The 22,416-nt window shown below is 48.5% G+C and overlaps 1 protein-coding gene across 4 annotated transcripts in view; it reads right to left on the reverse strand.

The window, feature by feature from the left end:
• Positions 1-20,197, reverse strand: part of IL2RA (interleukin 2 receptor subunit alpha) — a 39,759-nt gene extending 19,562 nt beyond the window's left edge. For all 4 annotated transcript variants that reach the window (XR_004317512.1, XR_004317511.1, XM_032473962.1 and 1 more), the window contains exon 1: positions 19,914-20,197. Coding sequence is in view for 2 of the 4 variants with exons in the window: in XM_032473962.1 (XP_032329853.1) it covers positions 19,914-19,977 (64 nt within the window). In the remaining 2 variants the exon portion in view is untranslated. The remainder of the gene's footprint in view (positions 1-19,913) is intronic.
• Positions 20,198-22,416: the final 2,219 nt, after the last annotated feature.

Genomic DNA, 22,416 nt, shown 5'->3' on the forward strand with positions numbered 1-22,416 from the left:
TGAGGGTGTGTGTGTGGGGTGGGATCCCTGTGTGCCACGTGTTAACACTTCAGTTGCTGATATATGGGAGGAACCAGGGAATGAGAAGGGCCATTTGAGAGGTTCAAAGTAGCAGACATTCACCAACAAGCTTGGAAGTATTTCAGTTTTTTAACAACCAATACGGTGAAGGCAGTGATTCTCAAAGCTTTTGGTATCAGGACCCTTTTACACTTCCCCCAAATTACTGAGGACCGCCCCCCCCCGCCCCAAGCTTTTGTTTTTATGGGTTATATCAATTGTTATTTACCATCATTATAAATTTAAACTGAGAAAGTTCAAAAGTACATATTTATTAATTCAGTTTAGGATAACAGTAGCAAGCCAGTACACTAACATAAATAATTTTTGTGAAAAATGATATTTTCTAAAACAAACAAACAAAAAACCGTAGTGAGATGAGAGGCATTTTTTTTTTTACATTTTTGCAAACTTTTAAAACGGCTGGCTCACTAGAAGAAGGTGGATTCTCACATTTCTTTCTGTGTTCAAGCCGTTCAGTATGTTGTTCTGATTAAAGTAAATGAAGAAGATCCAGCCTCTCACTGTTAGAAAAGGGAGAGGCATTTTAACAGCCCTTCAGAGAGCTGTGGGTGCTCTTTGACACCAGCTGCACAGGTGGGTGTCCCTCCGTTGTTATTTGCAGGTCAGTGACCTGTTAGACTGAAATCATCTGCTTAGCTCTTTGAGAGGATCTTGCGCCCACACCTCCCCTCTTAGCACCATGTATCAGTCATTTGGGAAAGAAATGGTTCACTGAGTTGTGCTGATCTTCCAAGTACTGACACATTCATTACATATCATAAAAAAAGTCAGATTTGTTCGTGTCACCTCTGATCTCATCAGAAAAATTTTTGAGTATTGGGAACTGATCAAGTTCATACTGGCAACACAGGTTTCCAAAATTCTCAACTTGCTCCAGTTTGATCATTTAATCAAAATTTATCATTTGTCATTGTCAAGCCTCAAAATTTACCACAGTACATCATACTGTGAGTTATTTTCCTTGAAGAGAGAGGCTCACTGTTCAATTTCAAGAAATGCTTGCAGACTATATACTTTGAGAACACAGAGGCTCAGATTGTAACCACAGACCCCTCTAGCCAAGAATGTCTTACCTTCTCCTAATTCCAAACTCACCAGCTGGCCGCATCTGGGGCCAGCCTGCAGCTCTTCTCCTAGGACATTTGGGTTCATATTCCCAGGGGGAATGATCTCAAAAGGGAAAAATAATAAACCAGTGAGGAAAGCTCCCATTAAGAAAGAAAGAACAGCAAATTGAAAAGCCGACACCTGCCAAAGAAGAAACAAAAGACCAGAAATGATATGAATTTTTAATAAGCTTTTAGTGTCCTAAAAGGGATGAGGAAGAATATGGGAAATACGAGGCAGGGATAAGAAAACCTAGAGTTTGGTTAAAGCAGCTGAAATAAAGGACTCAGCAGCTGGATTGAACACAAATATAGCAGGAGTACAAATTAAGAATTTGGCAGACTAGGCTGAGAAACTTTCCAAAAAGAATCAGGTAGGAGTAATGCCAAGTCAGGTGATGTCAAGGCTAGAAAAACGTATCTTAGTTTTGTCAATTTTTGTTTTATATATTTTGAGGCCATGTTATTGGATACATACAAGTGTATATCTTCCTGGTGTATTGAATTGTTATCAACATTACATGACCTTTGGATTTCTATAAATTTTTTTAAACTACGGAGTTTGGTCCATTTACATAGATTATAAGTACTAATGCATTTGGATTACATTGGATTATTTTGTTCGAATGATGTATTTCAAAAAGAAAGGTAATGAGCCCAGTAGGAAAGTGTGGGTGGCAAGAAGAGATGGTGAGCAAAGTTAAACTTGTGAGGGACTCTAACCCCATACTGACTGTGTAAAACCATCAAAACGTCTTTTTTGTAGGGTTAAAAAGGTATCAAGATAGAACTAAAATCCTGGAAGTCAGGAAGGTGAGTGGAATTAAAGAATACTAAGGTTATTTATTGTTTGGAAGGAGGGTTATAATTCTAATTAAATTTGGACTTTGTAAAATCTAGGTTCATGTTAAAATTTTGAAAATGACATGTAAAATGACAGAGTAAAGTGAATGCCTTACAAACTAGTAAAGAGAAAAGAATGGAATTGAATAAAAACCTCTAAGTCGAAAGAAGGGAGAAAAATGCATAGAAAGAAAAGAGAAAAATAAGCTAGTGGGAATCAATCCAAATATATTATCATATATTGATATATGTGATAGCCAATGTAATGGACTAACTCTGCAGTTAAACAAAACAGAATTTTTTCAAAAAATAAAGGAATATGATGTTTGTAAGAGACATTCTTAAAGCATGAGGGCTCTGATAGCTTGAAACTAAAAGAATGGCCATTACAATCCAAAAGAATGTTACATATTAATTAATATCAGACTTCAAGGCAAAAGCATTAGTAGAAATCCAGAACCTTGTTAAAGTTTTGATTTACCAGAAGAATATAAAAATTCTTTACTTCTATGCACCCACTAACAGCTTCCAAACATACAAAGCAAATACCAAGAAAACATAAAAACTCTTTACTTATATGTACCTAACAACATAACTTCAAAATATATAAAGCAATTGTTGACAGAACGAGGATAAATTTACAAAGCTACCATCATAATGAGAGATTTTAACAAAGCCTTTCTTTATGATGGATAGATGAAGCAGACGAGACAAAATCGGTAGCAATGTACAAAACCTGACAGACCTAATGAACAAAGTTGATATGGTGGGTAACTAAAGAGAACTACTCCAACAAGAGCAGAATCCACTTTACTTTCAAGCACACATGGGACATTAATATGGTAAGAGTGGAGCTGAAGGTTACAGAGGGGGGTGTTTTTGGGGAAATGAAAGTCTAGATCAAGAATAAAGAGAAAGAAAAAACCAACAAGAGAGGCATGTTGTGTAGACCCATGAGGACAGTGCACCATGGACAGATTACAATGACTAACTCAACTCTGGGCCTAAACATGAAATGAATAAACAAATAAGTTAAATAAAGTGAAAACCAAAGCAAAGTTTTAATGTAAAATCAACAGGTCTCCAGGGCACAGTAAGAGCAGCTCAAAAAACAGGGAGGGGTTACCTACTCTGGCATCAAAGGACGGCTCCCTGTGATGCTTTGCTCCAGCTTCCACTTAACATTGCCACTGGGGTTCTCGTCAAGTCCATCGGATGAAAGAATGCAGAGGCATGAGAACCAGAGAGCAGAGAAGTAAAGCTACGTTTGCCTGCAGATCATGTGACGGTGTATCTAGTAAACCCAAGGAAGTCAATGGTGGAAGTCATGAAATAATGAAATGCATTTAAAAGCTAGCAGTCAGCCGTGACACTGAAGAAGGGTGGCAGGGGCGGGGGAGGGAAGGAGGCACTCTTTACAGGATAATGCCTGCCAAGGGATGTAGAAAGCTGGATGGCATGGGAATTAAGTGTGGAAAGATAGGGTTGCAAGGGAATTCCTTTGAGTGAAAAAAGCCAATTTCAAAGGTTACGTATTGTGTGATTCCATTCACATAGCAGTCTTAAAACAACAAAATATGGAGATGGAGAGCCGCTTGGTGGTTGCCCAGGATGAGGAAGGAGGGAGGCAGTAACCCTGTGGCTGCATAAGGGTAGCAGGAGGAATCCTTGTGATCAGAACCGCTGTGTGTCTCGGTGATGGTGGTGAATTTACACATGGGATAAAGTTGCATAGAACTAAAGCCACACGTGCACTAATGAGTTCATATGAAATTGGTGAGATCTGAATGAGACTGATGGAGCGTAGCAATGTCAACTTCCTGGTTGGGATATCATGCTGTAATGACAGGGGACACTGAACGATGTCTCTGTCGGATCTCTATGTTATTATTTACACCTGCCCATGAGTCTGTGATTATCTCAAAAAGTTAAAGTCCAACAAACACACGAACCATCCTCTGCTCGTCTTCTTTTCCTTGTTTCTCTTGACGACCCTCGCATTTCCGTGCTGTGACACTTCAGCGTCCCCCTTAAATCCCACCTCCCCTTTGCTGTCCTGTTGAATCCCTTCCCAAGAGTCGTCAGCGGGACGGACCTCTGTGGTCCGCTTGCCCTCGCCTCCTCTCGTCTCCTCTGACGCTCGCCGCTCACCTGCAGCCTTCCCAGCTGCACACCTGCCGTGGCCGTAGCATCTTAGCATTTCCCTCTACCTCCCGTCTCTCCCTGCCCCAGTATGTCTTTAAAATATTGTCAAGGCAAGCATCACTGGGTCCGTGGCACAGAACTGATGGCACTAGTGACATAGTGAGTGGCTGCAGGTGAGCTGTTCTGCACCTCTGTGACTGACCTCTGGTTACGACAACGACCACCCTCCCCCTTTTTCCTTTGATCCAGGAGGCGGGTTTGTCAAACACAGACTCAGTTTTTGTTGAGAGGTATTGACAGCATTTCTTTGCTTTACTCTGGGGATCGAGTCTGCCCATCAAATAGCAGGTGGCAGATTCCTCAGAGCCGTTAAGGATCACATGACCACAGGAGCTCCTAAGATATTCCAAGACACTGTCTTTGCCTTGCTGACTGGTCCTCAGGGCCTCCTGCGTGGTGCCGTGGTGGGGAATCCTGCCCCGCCCTGAGCCAGGGGAGGGGTCAGCCAGCTCTTGACTGTTCTGCATTTCAGGGATGAACAGGGGGTCACCTGGCATGCTCGGCAGAACAGGTCACCCAGGCCGAGGGACTGTTACGTTCAGGGGACTGTAAGTGGACAGTTTCGCTGGAGTTTGAGTTGCAAGGGTGTGACTGACAGAAATGTATCAGTGAAAATGACATAGCGAAAGCATCCTGATATCTGTAAAAATGCCCCATGAATCCTGTCACCATTACAATTTACGAGCATTGTTGTTTTAGGACCAAATGATAAAATATGCAAGGTTCCTTTGTGAGGGGGAAAAATACTTAAAAATGTTAACTACTTAAAGCTTGATCATGTCAGAAACAAGGAAATGGAGTTTCTTTTGAATTCCTCTTCTGAGAACTATTTATGAGAAGTCTGCATTAGTTCCTTCCTCTCACCTGCGTTCACGTGAACCCTTTGTCATGGACGTCACATTTATTAAAATACCGTCGACTTCCTGATCACTGCCAACCAGCTCCGCACGGTTTAGCCTGAAGACGTCCAGTCCTTTCTGCCTGTTGTTGGCCGTCCACATCACCTGCTATTTATTTAAACCATTTCCTCAACGTGGACAGCTGTAGGCACTGAGTGAGTGCTGGGGTGTATTGTCAGTCACGTCGATACTATTGTCTATGAATTCATTCGTTCGAACACACATCCATCTTTGTTTGGCATAAATGCTGAGTGGCAGAGAAAAGTTCGGGGTGACAGGGCTGTGGGCTGGGGGGATGGGGCTGGGGACATTAATGTCATCAAAGGAAGGGCACCTGCTTCCCAGGGTGGGGCTAGGAGGGGAGGCTGTGTGCTCTGGGGGAGACAGTCTCAGTGCACCTGAGCACGTTCTGCACTACAGTCTCATCCGTCATCTGTGAGTTCTGTCTGTCGTCTGACCTAGGGTTTCTGAGGCCCGGCTGAGCCTGGCGGGCCCAAAAGTCAGAGTTTCCACAGCCCAAATGAGTGACTCACGGCGGGTAAGACCCTCTGGGAGAACAGCTTTTGTCTTCATCAACACTTGTTACCAAAGAAAAAACAAGAGGTGGGGGGAACTGGTGGGGATTCAGTTATTTCCTCTTTACCTCGGAAAGGAAAAAGGGGGCTGGGAACCAAAAATATTTCTCCCAGCAGTTGTGCCCGAATCAAAACTCTCACGTTTCAGGGTCTCGAACGCTTCTGGGAGTGACAAGTTGGGCCAGGCTGTATTTTGCCCCTGGGAGTCTAGCTGACAACAAGCTTCTGCATGTGAAGGAGTTAACCACAGGCTTACCACAGAATGTCAACCTGATGAAAATTAAAGGGTTGTCAGATAAGGAAAACAAGAGGGGGAGAAACACACTCGTGTTCTTTCTCTGAAATCTAAAAGCCATTTTCCTTCGACTCTTTCAAACCTGTTTCTTGGGACAGAATAATGTTTTTAGTAGAAATGTGCTACGTTGGTGAACCCCTCCCCGCAACCCTGTCTCCCACAAGGGGAATCTTCTGCAGAATTAGAACGTGGAGTGAGATTGTCACCTGGATAGCCATGGAATTCCCACTGAGACTGTAAGGGATATCAGACGGGTAAGTGTGATGGCGGGTAGAAACTTAAGTCCTGAAGGGAAACATAGGGAAAGGGAAAAAGTCCCACGAAATGATGGAGATCTGGGGGACAAAGAGTTTCTCCTCAGAACCATTGCCCAGCCTGGGTGTCGAGCAGGGGCTGGCCACGGTGACAGGGGCCGGCCACGGTGACAGGGGCCCTAACTGTGTCAGGCACCCAAACCCACCTGGACAGAGCCTGGGGAGACCAGGGTCAGGTGTTGCCGGCAGCTGCCCCAACCTCCCCTCTCACACCCACCTCCGGGGGGCCTCCCGGGCCCCTCACTCTGGGTCCCTCTTCCTCCTGCCTCCTCTCCAGAGCCACGCTCAGTTATAAACAAGACACAAGTGTGCGCTGTCCAGATTAAAGGTCTGAGTCCCACCATCCCCAAATTCAGGTGGGAACCTGACTGTGATGGCGTTAGGGGGTGGGGCCTCTGGGATGCGACGGGCTCCTCGGGCTTGAGAGAGGAGAGAGCCGCCTCCCCTCTGCTCTCAGCCATGAGAACACAACACGGTAAGAAGGCAGCCATCTGCAACCCTGGAGGGCGCTCACCCCGCCCAGCCCTGCTGCGCTGGCCCCCTGGTCTCCCAGCCTCCCAGGCGGTGAGGAATGACGTTCTGTTGTTATGAGCCCCCCATCTTTGCAGCCTGCCTAGACTAAGACATAGGGAGACGCAATGCATTTTTGACGGGAATCAAGCCCTTCCATGGAGAATGCCCATCAGGACGTGGAAATGTGGGCCCCGCGCTGACAGAAGGGGAGATGCTGATGTAGGTTCTGGGGCTCTTGGTGCATCTGGGGCAGCCCTGATCGGCTTGTCTGCTGGGACTCGCTTAGACAAACAGCGATCAGCCTGAAGGTATCCCCCAGATCCACATGTGGGCAGGAGCTACCCCACAGGTAGAAAGAGGATAAGGACATTTCCGCATGGGTGGGTGGCAGGGTGGCTGACACAGGGTTGGGAACAGCTGATGTTGAGGGTGTCGATTAGGGTCACAAAGGTAGGGTAGGGAGGGATAAATTAGGGGTTAGGGATGAACAGACACACGTTACTATATATAAAGTAGATAAACAGCAAGGTCCTACCGTAGAGCACAGGGGGCTATATTCAGTTTCTTGCAATAACCTATAATGGAAAAGAATCTGAAAAGAAAATATGTACATATATGTATGTATATGTATAACTGAGTCACTTCGCTGCACACCTGAAATTAACATTGTAAATCAACTACACGTCCATAAAAAATTAAGAAAAAAAAGACTGTCGATTAAATGATACCCAACGCCCTCTCCTGGGCCCCAAGGACTGGCCTCCGAAAAGCAGACTCAACTGAAAGGGTTCTAATGGGTTCAGTCTGTGGGCTCAGCCTGGGCCCGTCTCCCGCAGCCAGCCCTGAAGGAAACACAGCCTTCCGTGTCCCCCAGAGCGCCCTTTAGCAGATCGGCTCTACGCCATTCCGGCCTTACCTCCACTCCCAGGTAGCGCCGGAATCATGGTGTCTGCTCATGGCGGTAGGAGGGCGCTATGTCTTTCAAAAGGCACCTCAGACTTAGAAGTATGACCACAGGGAACGGTCCTGCCAGGGGCACTCCTGCTGGGCTTCTTCTTGGATTTAAATCCAAGGTGGCTGCATTTTCCAAGGACGTGGGGACTTAAGATCTGTTATCATGACTCACCGAGAATTGCTTTGTGCTTAAGAGGACAAGTGGGGCCCATCAAGCAGGGAGCGGCTGCAGTGCGAACTAGCTAGACTGCCTTCCTTGGCGAGGACCCATGCCTCCGGCCCTGCTCGCGGGTGGGTGGGGCGCAGGCAGGGGAGCCTGGGGGGCTCAGGCAGCTCGGACAGCGCGGGGTTGAAGCGATTTTTTTGGTTATATATATACGTACTTTATTCAAGTGGAGTCAGTTTACAATGTGATGTCAATTTCTGGCTCACAGCACATGCTTCAGTCGTACATGAACATACATATATCCCTTTTCATATTCTTTTTTACCACAAATTACTACAAGATATTGAATATAGTCCCCTGTGCTGTACAGTATGAACTTGTTGTTTATCTACCTTATATACAGTAGTTAAAATTTGCAAATCTTGAACTCCCAATTTATCCCTTCCCACCCCCTTCCTGCCCTCGTAACCGTAAGTTTGTTTCCTCTGTCTGTGAGTCTGTTTCTGTTTTTTAAATAAGTTCATTTGTCACTTTTTTAGATTCCATATGTAAGTGGTATCATTTGGTATTTTTCTTTCTCTTTCTGGCTTACTTCACTTCGAATGACAATGAAGGGGTTATTTTTTACTCCATAGGATGTCAGGATGGAAAGGGGCTTCAAGACCCTCTCTACAAATCTCCTCGTGTGCGTAGAGAGTGCCCACTTTGTCCAAGGTGTGTGAGTGCCAGGCGCCGTCCAGGGCACCATGTGCATAACAAGTGGCCTCTGCTGGCCTCACAGTCACCGGGGAAGTGGGCGATTATGAATATTTATGATAATTAATACAGTGATCATTGTATATCATAACATAATTAAAATAGTAAATATATGATAAACTAAGATATATTAACAAAATCTTATAGTCTGATTAATATAATTATAAGTAAGAATCATCTAATAATTATTAGATAGTCGTTCTTATTGGCTCCACATTATAAATGATGTCAGTGAGGCCCCGACAGAGTCAGTGACCTTCCTGGAGTCACACAGCCGGTGGGCCTGAAGCTAGTGTCTAGACCCGAGGCCTCGCAGGTGGAGGCGCTCTTGACCCCCGGGCCCCCATCTTTCCTCCCTGTGTCTCGGCTGCTTCCTGTTCCTGCGGCCCCTGTAGCCTCTGACGTCCCACCACGCCGTCCTGCACGTGTCCTGTGTGGTGGGAGGGCTGTCGTGGTGTCTCGAGGGTGGGGCGGGGCAATGAGCCGGAGCTCGGAGAGTGGGTCTAACCTTCAGAGAAGGTCCGGGCTGGACCCTCCGGGTACCGGGGCTTGACTCGGGGTGTGGGACCAGTGAAGGGAAAGGAAGGAGGGTCTTGCCCAGGTTTCCTGGGCAGCTGGGTGGATGGTGGCGTCTCACTGGAACAGGAAGTGGAGGAGAAAGAGCTGCAGGTCTGGGTGACCGGAGCGAGAAGCCTACGAGGTGTCCCCACGGAAAGGCGCTCTGGGCCCGGGCTGTGCAGATCAGAGGTCCAGCAAGCCATGTGTTTGGAGCGCCTGCTATGGGTACCCTCAGCAGGCTGTGCCGGTCACCCGGGGCGGGGTGGTGTGTCATTGCCACCTTATACCTGCAGTAACTGAGGCCCACAGAGGTTTGAAGAGCCTGCCTACCACCAGCTCTCACCTGGATTACTCGGCACCTGCTCCCATCCCACCGGCTGTCAGTCATACGTGTGGACGCCAGTACCAACACTCTAAAGCCCAGATCACATCCATCCTGGCCTAAGATGCTCTGTGGTACCCGCTCCTCCCAGGATGCAGTCCAGGCCTCTGTATATGGCAAAGCTCTAGACATAGCTCATGCCCAGTTTCAAAAGCCTCCACCTTTGCCCCCCACCTGAGCTCTCCAGCCTGGTGGGACATGCCGCGTCTTTTGTCATTAACCTTGCCCATCACTTAGCTTCTACCTTCTTAACTTCTGCTTGTCCTGCTGGCCTCCCTCATCATTATTTTAATCTGGAAAGGGTCTCCCAGACCCTTCTCTTTAGTTTTGGGCATTCCTCTGCCCTCCCAGGCCACCTGCCATTTCTTTACACAGTGCTTCCCACACGGTGCCATGAGATGCCACCAGCCTGCTAATGCCTGTGGAGAATGGTACCCAACAATTGTTTTAAGAGAAAGTAAAGCCATACAAGGTCAAGCCAGGATCTGAATTCACACCTGTCGAATCCCAAACTCATGAGCCCTTTCCACCCTTCCAAGATGCTTTCTAGTTGGGAAGAATTCCAAGTAGGCATGTGAGACACGGAAGATTATTCCAGTAAGAGGGTGGGTACCTCTAGGCACCAAGCTTTGAAAATGCAGATGAAGGAGCTGTGTTTGCAGGACAGGAGGAGACCTGTGGGCCAGGGGCCTGGCACTGGGGGGCCCTGTGCGCAGAGGACATGTGGACAGACCAGGGCAGAAAGAACATGGGACGCCAGGCAGAGGAAATGTGCCACATAGGCAGCGGGGAATGATTTGAGCTTTTTGGTCAGGGAAAAGGCATCATGTAAGTTGCTTCCAGTGGGGATGGGTCAAAGAAGGCTGGCATGGGAATCGATGAGAACTGTTGACCGCTTGCTTCCTTTGTACAAGGATGGAGCAGGTAGCCAGGCTCCAGTGAGGATGATCACAGTGGTGCCTGACCCGTAGGGTGGCTGTGAGGCCTCTGTGAGGCAGTAAGTGCGGAGCAGGCAGCTGGGTGCCCCGGCTGGTCCGCAGCTCCTCTCCCACGAGGAGGTGGCGGAGGGCGGGATGCTCAGGTGGCCTGGCTACTCTGGTCACAGCTCCTCTCACAAGTGCATTGCAAACTCAGGCTAGAGGAGTGAGATTTAAGAAGCCCTGGGAGAGGGAAAGTGAAACTTGATGGCCTGGTGAGTGAAAGGCATTGAAAGCCAAAAGTGAAAAATAGGCAACGGCTTGAATGCACATCAGAGCTGAGATGCTCACACTTTGCGGTCTCCCTGCTCCCCGGGGTGTCAGCAGGATGTCTGGGGAAACTGCCCTTTTGTTTTATAAAGGTTTTGGGGTTTGTAAATTTTTTTTGTAGCTGTTTGTTTTGCTTTCCACTTAAAATAAGGAGTCTGCTCTTCACAGAGATCCTTTTATTCTAAATCAAGCTCTGAAAAGAGGTGTCACTACCACAGGGGCCGGAAATAGAGACCACACTCAGCTGGGTCTGAAGGCTCTTGCCGGGCTTCATGAGCCGGGGAAGCCGCTTTGACAGCCGTGGCCGCAGCCAGGAAAGATGTCAGACGCGCAGCCTCCCCTGAAACTCCCGGGAAACTCACAGAGCCCCGCGGCAGGAAGAAGCTGACGTCAACCTAGGCTTCGGGGATTTCAAGCAAAACTCTTAGAAACGATTCTTTTGCCCTTTGCTTGCTATCACGATCTTCCTCTCTGGAGATGGACCAGTTTGCTCTAAGGTCCTCATTTTATGAAAAAATATATATATACACACACATACATATTCATAGGATATATGTACACACACATAATACATACGTACATTTGTGTATACACGTATATGATACGTATGTACTATGTATATACATATATTCATGCACATATGTATATATACACATAGTATATACGTATATTTGTGTGTACAAGTATATAGACACATACATATACATATACATAGTGTGTATATGTATATATATTTTCAAAAAGAAACATTATTGCTTTGCTTTTAAGCACATAATGACATAAGCCAGACTGACTAGGTCTGCTCCCTCCCTTCCTCCGAGAGGAAGGTCCTTCCTGGACGTCAAGAACTGGGGAATGGCTCCCACACGGATGAGGGTGAGGCTGTGCCGCTGGCCAGCACTGTGCAGGAAGGGTACTTCTATGATACTTGGGGGCTGTGGGAGCAGCCCGTTTCCTCTTCAAGAAATGTAACTCCTCCCACCTGGAATGTTCCCATTTCCTCTGTCAGGGAGTTTCTTGAGCCAAAGAAGACTTCTGCACACCCTCAGTCTGTATTATTCTGGACTTACCATCTGCAGTGTTTGATTTTAATAACTTTAGTTGCCAGTGATGACAGAGCAAAGCTCTCAGTCCTGCCTTCTGTCCCAAACACTAGTGTAAACATGAGGCTGTTCTCGACTCAAGATGTAGGGGGACTCGCGTGAGGATGAACATCTGTGTGTTCCGTTCCCTGTCCCTTTGCACTTGCATTTTAGATCTTAACTGGGGTTGGCATTATCTGTGTGATTTATTTCTGTCCTGCTGGACGGTGGGTTCCTGGAGGGAAGGACTGGGTCACATTCATCTCCTAACCCTTTACCTGATGCGTACTAGTTACTCAGTAAGTATCTGCCGAATAAAGGAGTAAACAGAGGAATGAACCGGTAACTGAAAGTGATGTTGCAGGCAACACTGTCCCCAGCGAACCTCCTGGGTCCCTCCTCCACCTGTTACACCCGTCCTGTCTGTCGATGCTACCTCGGCAGCAGTGTTTTCACTCTGAAAAACCTCACAGCAGAGAAAACTCCCACCATCACCCTTAGAGGCTCACCTATCCCCGCCGCCTTTTTGAAAAATTATTGCTGAGAATACAAAAAGCAGGCAGGCTTCTGAAGGAGGTATCTATTTTGGGCCCAAACAGAAAAGAGTGGGTGATTCTGTGGGCAGAAATTCCTGAACACGGTGGGGTTGACTCATGCCTGGAGGTGCTCAGAATTTCCTCTGTTCCGTGGGCGGCTGGGGCAGACTTGGCTTGACTCAAGCGCTTTCTTTGAAGCGCAGTCAGATGCAGGAAAGACAGCCCTCTGCTGTCTCGGGGGAGGGGGAGGGGAACGCAGGATTCAGAGAATGTAAGATGCCAAGGGCCCAATGGGCCCTAAGAGGTCAGCCCCTGAGTAGACTCAGCGCAGCTCCTGGGCATTGGGGTCGGATTCTGTCGGAACAGGGGTGTTAATTTATGCCCAACCTCAGGAGCAGCGGGACATCCTCAGAGTAGACATTCTTCAGTTTTTTAAAATGTGAAAATAAACTTCTTTATGGAGAGCAGTTTAGGAAAAGCGTCAAGAAGGCAGGTGCTGCATGGAGCCTGCCTGGCTCCAATCCTAGCGCCCTCCTAGTTGGGAACCGCGGGACAACTTATTAACTCAGGTACAAAAATGGGGATGAGATGGGGGAGGGTAGAGCTCAGTGGTAGAGCGCATGCTTAGCATGCACGAGATCCTGGGTTCAGTTCCCAGTACCTCCATTAGAAAAACAAAAAAAGGATGAGAAAAAGAAAGGGGGATGAGGAAACAGCCAACCTGATTTTTAGGATTTATGGAAGTGACGCCGCGTTTTCACATAATGCCTGTAAGAGAGCACGCGGGCCATGAATATTAGCTCCTGTAATTATCATTTGCGTTTAAAATGCTTCTTGGAACAAGACAGAAAGCGAATAAGCCTCAAAGGAAAACCTGGGGACTGGCATCAGTGTCTGGGCCGGGCCTGCCCTCGCCAGCTGCCTGTTCTCCAGGGCACAGCTCCGCCCAGCCCTCCTCTGTCTCCCGGCCTCCTGGGGACCAGCGGGCTTCCCACGCTCTTGAGGGTGAAGGAATCAGTCCTCCCGCTCCGGCCCCGAGCACTGACTTTGTATTCTTTAGAAACCTGTTTCTCTTTCTTCTTTTGGGGAAAAAGTATGAAACTGTTCTGGTCTCCGGACACCCATGTGCTGCATCTGGAGAAAGGCGGGGGTGGGGACAGCTTGGAAAGGGGGAGACAGTGACCCAGGGAGCAGGTCTGGCTGATCAGACTCACGCTGCCCACCTTCCTCCTTCCCTTGTGACCTTCTGGTCACCCCCACCAGGACATCCACACTCTGGTGCCTTGGAGTTCGCTGCTACCCGAAATCTTCCTGCACTCAGGGTGCCTGGCACTGGGCTGAGAGCTGCGGGCAGAGCGGTGGGTTGAAAGCCGCGTGAGTTGGGTGGGTGGGCGCTCAGGATGCAGCCCCTGGGGCTGTGGCCTTGTGTTGTGTGTTCAGCTGGGGCTAGGACGGGGGCAAAATTGGGGTGTAGGGGGAAAAAAGACCCTGGACTTCCTGACTATTAACCAGAGCTGTCCTGTGGTCCCGGTGACGCTGATCCTGGGACCCACTGTGTGGACCAAGTCATGTGGGTAAACACGAGAGGATGAAAACGTGACCAGGGGACTCCGGTGCTTTTTGTCAGAGCAAAAGTATTAGTTTTTAATCAGATAATCACTAGTCATTTGAGCCTCAGTTTGCTTAGCATCCACACAAAAATGAAACGTGAAATTTTTGAAGTGTGGGTCATTTGTTTCGTTGCCCTCGTGAACCCCTCAGTCTTCAGTCCGCTCCTCAAGGAGCCTGATCAGTGTACAGCTTTCGCAAAATCATTAGGAAACAGCCCCCTCCAGCCACCTCCTGATGTTTACAAGCGCAAGTTCAGAGCCACCTTCTCCACGAAGCCTTTCTGCACGCCGCCGACCACTCTGCCATATTTGATCTGTGTCTTTCCCAGATTTGGTCTTCCCATCTGAGTCGCAAGTTCTGTGTGGGCGGACGTGACACGGATTTCTTCTCTCCCATGACAGCCTGGCTACTCCAAAATGGGGTTCAGGCGCCGACAACACGGGCCTCACGCAGGACCCCGTGTGAACCAGAATCTCAGTCCCCTCCCTGACATCGTGAATCGGATCTGGGGACGTGCTGCGCTGGGGACCTACTCCGAGGGAACGGAAATAAAATAATGCAATCAGACCGGCCATGGAATCATTCTTCTGTGGATTTCAATACCAACCACATCTTGAATCATTTGAGGAGCTTCAAAATAATGTTGCTGTTATGTCCAATTCTCATCCCCAGAGAGTCTGACCTAATGGGCCGTCACGGGCCTTGGGCGGGGCTGGAACGTTGTCTGTTAAAGTTCCCCAGATGCACACTGAATGCGCACTTGGTGCTGGAACCCCTGCTCTGAAAACACTGCCTGGCCAGACTTGTGTTTTCTCATTGATGGAAGCAAATCCCAGAGGAATCTCCAAACAAGTCAAACAGCCCAAAACTTCCTGAGTAATCTCAGGGTGGAAGATACCTAAAGCACCCAGCAACGCGTACATCGTTGTTTTCCCCTAAATGGGTGGCTTATCTGAAAGCCAGGTGGGGACTCAGTGATGGCTGTTGACTCATTGACAAGCACTGCTGGCTTCCCTTGGCAAGTCTTCAGGGTAGGAGTTGCTCAGATATTTCGTCTCCGTGGTTAGGCTGTCAGCAGTTTGAGAGCAAAGACTAAAACGTTTAACATCTCAGTAATCTTAACGCATGGATGGATGAATGGATGGATGGATGGATGGAGGGATGGGTGTGAGTCACTGGGAGTCGATGGGAAGCCATGCAGGGAATACTGGACTGGAATTTGGGGGGCCTGGGTTCTAGTCCTGGCTCCCCACTTTTCTGGCTTGCCTGGTGTCCTTGATTTGCCCTTGGTACCTTTTTCTTACTATCTTCTCTAGGCACCCGGCCCCTTAGGGTGCCTTTGCCAAGCCAGCTACGGCTCCCTCAGCAGGGAGGGTAACTTCCTGTGTCTCATCCTCTGGGTTCCTGACTGCGGCAGTTCAGCTAGTAAAGGACCCGATCGGAGGTCTTATCTGGGGACCCTGATTGCTAGGGGGGCTGTAACCCTGAACACGATGCTCACAACTTCATATGGGATATGTGCAGTTTTCAAAGGAGCCCCTTAACAGTGCTCATCAAATTTTCTCGAGGACTCATCACTCGAGAGAGATTAAGCTAGGTGGAGTCTTGTGCTCACATTGCTCTTCCTGTTGAGAGATTCGGGAGGTGTGTATAGCAGTGATAAGTGAGGTCTGTCTGTCTGTGGTGAGGTTCTCTGGGCCATTTTCTCTCCCCTTTGGGCTACCTGGGGGGGTGGCCGGCTCCATCTAAGCAGAGTCTCCTGGAAAAGCTATTAGAAAGGGGAGCCAAAGAGGAAGGCAGGCGATGAGGAGGCTCGTTAAGGGCCTCCAGCCTTATCAGGTACCTGCCTACATGCAGAACAAGAGGGGAGGGGCTCAGGAAGTTTAGAGACCCCCAGCCTCCCCTGGGTGGGCTGTGACGGATGCCAGGGCGACACACTCGGTCAGCGCAGAGAGAAGGACTCCTAGGTTCTAAGTCCAGAGGGCTCAGGGGCTATCCCTTCGGCCTCCTGCCCAGTTTGGGAAATCTCTACACCACCTTTGACAAAATTTCAGTAGGCTCTGCTTAAACACTCCCAGAGGAGGGGAGTCCAGGACCTCGTGGAGAGGAAAAGGGCGACGGAACTCTTGACGCCGAGCGTTTGGCTGCTGGATGCTCACCAAACGCAAAGAAACCCGTGGTTCAGCTTCTACCTTCTCAGCGGAGCCCTCACCCGGCCTCCGTCCCCTCGATGCCCCTTCCTTTTCTGCTTCTCACTGCTGCCCAAAGTTTGGGGCCGGAGAGCCGACAGTGAACACAGGCCAAGAGTCCCTCCTGAAGCCAAGAACCCACACTGGGTGCTCTTGCCTTTGAAAAGTCTGCATGTCATTTATCCCCAGTGTCATCTTCTGGGAGGGGATTAAAGACACAGAAGCTGGAGGGCAGCAGAGAATAGCCAGAATTCCACCCCGTCCATCTTCCCAGCCAGCAGGTGCCCCCTCTGTGGCCCCCCGGAGGGTCCGACGGCCCGTACTGGACCACTTTCAGGGATGAAGGGCTTAGAGCTCTTTGAAGCAATCAATTGAATTAAGGTCATATTTCCTTTTCTCAGGGAATGGCGTGGGGTAGAGAGAAGAGAAATAGGTTCCCACGCAAGCAAGACCTCCCCTGTGAGGAACAAAGACATGGTTTGAGGGCAGAAATTCCCAAAGAGGAAACAGCAGAAGCCTCACCAGCAGTGAGCGGTGTTTCTGCCTTGCAGTTGACGACTGCAACCAAGTCACAGAAGCGTGGATCATGCTTCAGCGCAACGTAGTAGCCTTCAGGAGTTGGAAATAACCTTCGGGGAGATGTCAGCCTCGGCCCTCGAAGGCCTTCAAAGGTCTTAACCCAGACCCTGCTGTGTGTGTCTGCAGTTTGGACACTTTTTCATCCAAAAGTACCCCAGCGTGAAAAGACCTTTAAGCAGAGCTGATTGCATTTCCCGTTCAGAATGCTTGACACAGAGCAACAGGACTGGAAGGCAGTCTCAAGGTCATCTCTGTCAACCTCATCGTGTAGAGCAACTGAGGCCCAGGGACGTACAGCAATTTGCCCCAAATCACGCCATTCCCCTCCTCCAGCAACGGTCGTTCAGAGGCGCCTCGGCCTGCTTTCTGTTCCCTGCGAAGTTCCCTTTCCTCCTAATTCTTCTCTCCACTGACCTCGCGCACGTGCCCCACTTCCAAAGGGACCTCTGTTCATTTTTAAGGCTTCTGCTGATCATCCGGCAAAGAGGGGAGCAGGAAGCGACCTTGAACGGCCACCGTGCTGAGGGCCAGCCTGACTCAAGGGTGCCTGTGGCTATTAAAGGGGCGACTTCAACAAGGAACAACACAGGAGTGTCCAGACTACTCAACACTTTATCCAATGACACTAAGAAGGCTTCTCTTTGAGGTGAATGGGGTCAAACGCTAGGGCTGTACCGCTGGTACATTGGTACCCTGCTCTGGAGCAACTCCAGCTGACCGTTAATGAAATCAACTCTGTTTTGTGCCTCAGTTTTCTCAGATCTGAAAAGGAGCAGATGCACAGGTGGCAAACAGCGCTGCCTGCTTACGACACGCGGCTCTAAAGAAAGTTGCAGCTGGTGTATGAATGACTCCCTAAGTTCACCAAAGCCCTGCCCCTCCCAGGCGCCTCTTAACTCCGAGCAAGGAAACAGTGGTGATAACACTTTGGGACCTAGAGAGACTGAATGATGAAATGTGAAGGGTTAATTTAAACATTTGGTGTCTTAATGACAAATGTGTCGGTGGAAATTCCAGTGTGGGCAGCAGTCTTTACAAGAAGGGACAATTACACAAAAATACCGTCTTACTGGGTTTCCGCGCTGTGTGTCTGTCTGTGTGTGTGTTTTTTTGAGTCTAGGGGATAAAGATTTGATCACAGAATTCCTAGAATGAAAGAAAGATTATCAAGGCGTAGATAAACTCTCAGAATTTCCACAGTTCTGAGAAGGGCCCCTTGGATAACGTGCCTGCTAGCAATGTCAGGAGAATTCTCTCTTTAACCACATCCCAGGACCCAGTCATACAGAAACAGAAAACACCCACATTGACTAATGCAGCCCCTGTAACCCATCACAGTTTTAAATGGTGGCTTTGGAAATTTTCAGAATGAAAATCTGCCTTATGAATCAGCTAGAAATTGCATCTGTTGACAGTCTGATTTTGTTGGCGACCTCCCCCTTCTGAGGAATGAAAAGATTTTTTAAGACTGAGTTCCTCCCGGAGGAAGAAGTCTGAGATGAGATTATTTCTAACCCGGGAGTGGTTCCTAATCCATCTGTGGATCCCGGAAACTCAGCCCAGTTTATTTTCTTTGGCCGCCAAGCCCCCATCTGCCTCTGGACTGGCCTGTTTCCAGAGCCTCATGGCCTGTCTGCGGCACCTGTCTCTCCCTGCTCTCTGCCAGATTCCTCTCTGTGGCGCCCAGACCCTGTCTGCAGTGAGTAGGAAGGGCACAAGCCAGAGAGAGCTGGGTTTGAGTCCCAGCTCTGCCCCTGCCTGTGTGACCTGAGTCTGGGGTTCTTCTTCATCTGGTGGGTTTGTGACATCCAGGTTGAAAGCGAGGATCAGAGTCCTCACTCACCCCACTGCCACCCCAAGACCATTCGTAGCTTCAGAGAAGTCACCAACGGCTGGCGAGAACACAAGTTTACTTGAAACGTGTTTCCCAGAGATGGAGAGCATGATTAATTGGGAAGACTTTTTCTATTCTGGCCTGGGTGGACCTCCCACTTGGCCGAGGCCCTGCAGGGGCAGAAACCACGTTATAAGCCTTCCGAAAATCACGCCCGCTTTCACTCTAAAGTGAGGAAGATCCTGCACCTGGGTCAGTTCACAGCTCAGTGACTCGGTCATTTCCCCTAAGCAAGCAAAAAAGATTCCTTGTGTGCATCGCCGCATTTCACGTCTTAACACCTCTTTCTGTGGCCGCGTAGCGTAATTACACATCTAGAAATTAAGGATGTGAAATTATAGACTCTGCTATCTTATCTGCCTTCCTGCCTAAGCAGGGGAAGAAGTTACTAGAAAATTCACACTCAGTTAGGAAAGGGGTTTGAGGTAGAAGTTAGTGGTTTATTTCTAAAATAACCCTGACAAAACCCATTTGAAAGGATGAATGAAACTCAATACTTTCACATATGTATATACAGACACACACATACACGCATACATGTGTATATACACATAAGAACATAAAAAGAATTAAGGTTCCAAAAGCGATATGCTTATGTTTTCTAAAATTTCTGAAAAGTTGCACAGATAAGGAGCTTTGTAGGTATTATTTCCCAAGGCAGTAACAACGTATACATCCTTGACACTAAAGTTTTCTAAGATCTTAGATGACCCCAGTGTTTTTTGTAGGAGTTGATGGCATCTCAGGTGCATTAGCCTGGCCCTAGAGAGATTGCTAATAGATTTTTAGCATTATCTTGCAGTGCAAAACTGCGTTCACTGGAAAATAAAATTTCTTGACAAATCTGCTCATTAGTACCCTGTTCACAAATAGCACACCACTCTATTCTTCCCGGAATCAACTGTCCAAGACTTTGAGTGACAGGCGGGCCCATCATTCCAAGTTCTCTTGATAGGCCGGTGATGATTGTGGCCCCAGTGGGTCATGGACGAAGTGGCAGAACCCAGGATTCAAGCCCCTTCTTGAAAGACCTCTTTCTACTGAGATCCCTCTCTGATTCTGTGACCAGGGAGGGTTGACACCCTTAGCCTTCCCAAGACTCCGAGGGCACCCGTGACCCCTTACCTGTCACGCAGCCTGGTACCATGAGGACTATGAAGAGCCCCCACATCCGCAAGCGTGGCTCCATCTTCCCGGCACCTGGGGTCAGCTGCCTGTGAGGGGGTCGAGAAGAGAAGGTGTTTCTTTGCAGAATGCTGGGTTTGCTGTCAGCCTCTTGTCTGCATCGTGCTGGGAGGGTGGAGGAGGAAGAGACAGGTCCGCTCAGGTTGCCCTGCCTGCTGGTCCATCCAGTCTGAATGCCAGCCAGCCCTGGCTCTGTATAAGTATTAGCCTGGTTGGTTCAGCCAGGAAACCGTGCCTAGCACGCTCTTGTGTCATCTCAAATATAGGAAGTGGTTTCAACCAGGGTTTTTTTTTTTTTTTTTTATTTCAAGTTCAGTTGCTGGGAGGTGTGGGCTGGGGTTGGTGAGAAGGATTGAAGTTCGTTTATGAATCCTTCGTTCAGCTTCGCGCAGAAGAGGAGAGGGAGATTCCGCCTGCCGTGGAGGAGAGTTGAGCGAGCGCTTCTTGGCAGTTGTCTCATCAGGGGTTTCACCAACTGATGTCACCGTGAGACTGAGGTCCTTCCCTGGACTCGCCACTCCCTGAGGAGTCCGCAGGTGCCCCGTGAGACAGGGGAGCAAAGCCACACCAAGGGTGTGGAAGAGCAGTCGTGGCCATAGATGGGAACTTCCTAAAGCTGTCTGACCACAGATGCCTTTAAAAAGTCTAGTGGAAAAAAAAATTAAAAATTAAAAAAAAAATTAAAAAAAAAAGTCTGGTGGGCATCGGAGTGGGGTCTCCAATATTCAGGTAACTGAAAAGGAAGCAGCAGACTGACCCATGCTCAGAATTCATGAATAATCTCCCAAGATTTATAATCAGTACTTGCCATAATTATTTCACCATGATGTCCTGGGTTCCTAAACGTGAGCTGTGATTTTATAAGACATTTTGCCACCAGATTTGTCTTTCTCTTAAAGGATCATTACTAAAAGTGGACTTTGGTTTTAAACTTTGGGCTTTTTTTTTTTTCTTGAAGTACCATCAGTTACAATGTGTCAGTTTCTGGTGTACAGCACCATGTCCCAGTCATGCATACGCAGACATATATTCATTTTCATTAAAGGTATTACAAAGTATTGAATGTAGTTCCCTGTACTAGACAGAAGAAATTTTTAAAATCTATTTTTATATGTACTGGTTATTATTTGCAAATCTCAAGCTACCAAATTTATCCCTTCCCACCCCTCACCTTTTTTTTTTTTCCAAAATTGAATAGTGCTTCCTTGTTTAATGGTCAGAGCTACCTTCTGATTTTCACGCAATGGTTGACTAGGTTTTCCTCTCTGGAAATTCATGTCCACTAGCAATCATCTAGTTATAGTCAAATACAATTTAAAAATATTAGAAAGCAAGCAAAAATATTGACAAAAGAAAGACCGTCTGGGCAAGCCAGAAGCAGTCGCTGGTTCTCGTATGTGTTACCTCTACCCCTGAAAGAACGGCAACTGGCACCTCTGGAAAGAGCCTTGGAATGCTGCACAGGAACTAAGAGTGGTTTCCAGACTCAGTACCAGAGTTTGCAGAGGAAAACACGAACCGATCTCTTTCTGGGAGTGGAATGCTTACCAAAATGTGGCAAGATCACCTTTGCAGATTCCAGAGCAGGCGCTCCCGGCGGGCGGAGCTGGGGAAGACAGGCGTGCACACCCACGCCTTCACACCTGTATTTGCTTCTGTATCGATCTGTACATATTGGAACTTTGAGTTCGCACTGATACATCCCAACACCCCAGTTCCAATCCAACTCCACAGGGCTGAGTCCTAGTTTTCCGCTTGTCTGTGTGTGTCTGTAATCCCCTTCTCTGACAGCGGGAGATCTGGCTTCCGCTGGCCCTAGTCTGTTTATGTTTGGTCGGTCCCCCTGTGTGTTACCAGTCACTCATCTCTGCCACCAGCCCTTCCCCAGTGGGAACATCTTCTTCCTTCTCAGGCTCTGACTCCCTGTTCTGAGCCCTCCCTGTTCTGAGCCCATCCCAGACCCTGAGAGCACGGCCCCCTCACTGGGGTCAGGCTTTGACACCCCTTACCAGGTCGCCCTCCACCCACCGTGAATGTCCTTCGGACCCTGCCTGGATGCTGCACCCCATCCCGTGCCGCTCCACTTGGGGGTGGCCTCCTCCCCTTGCTTGAGTTCTGACCCTCTTGCACCAGCCCCAGGCGTGAGCCCCCTCCCCACCCACGTGGGCTCGGATGGCGTCTGCCTGTCTCCGTGGACCCCTCTCACCCTGGGCAGGTTCTGACTTCCTCCCCTGGGCTGCTCCCAGTGGGGACCCCAGCGGGGACCCCTGCTCCACTCTGCTTCACCCTGACTCCCCTCCTAGGTGGGTATGAAATCCAGCCAGGCTCAGAGAACAAGCACATACGTGGTGAGGAAGCAAATAAACCACAATGACCCCCAAGCGTTTAAGGGGCTTCATATTTTTCTAAACTCTGTTGGGCGAGGGGTTCTTAGGAATTAATA

This window comes from Camelus ferus, chromosome 35 (assembly GCF_009834535.1).
Source record: "Camelus ferus isolate YT-003-E chromosome 35, BCGSAC_Cfer_1.0, whole genome shotgun sequence".
NCBI classification, from domain to species: domain Eukaryota; kingdom Metazoa; phylum Chordata; class Mammalia; order Artiodactyla; family Camelidae; genus Camelus; species Camelus ferus.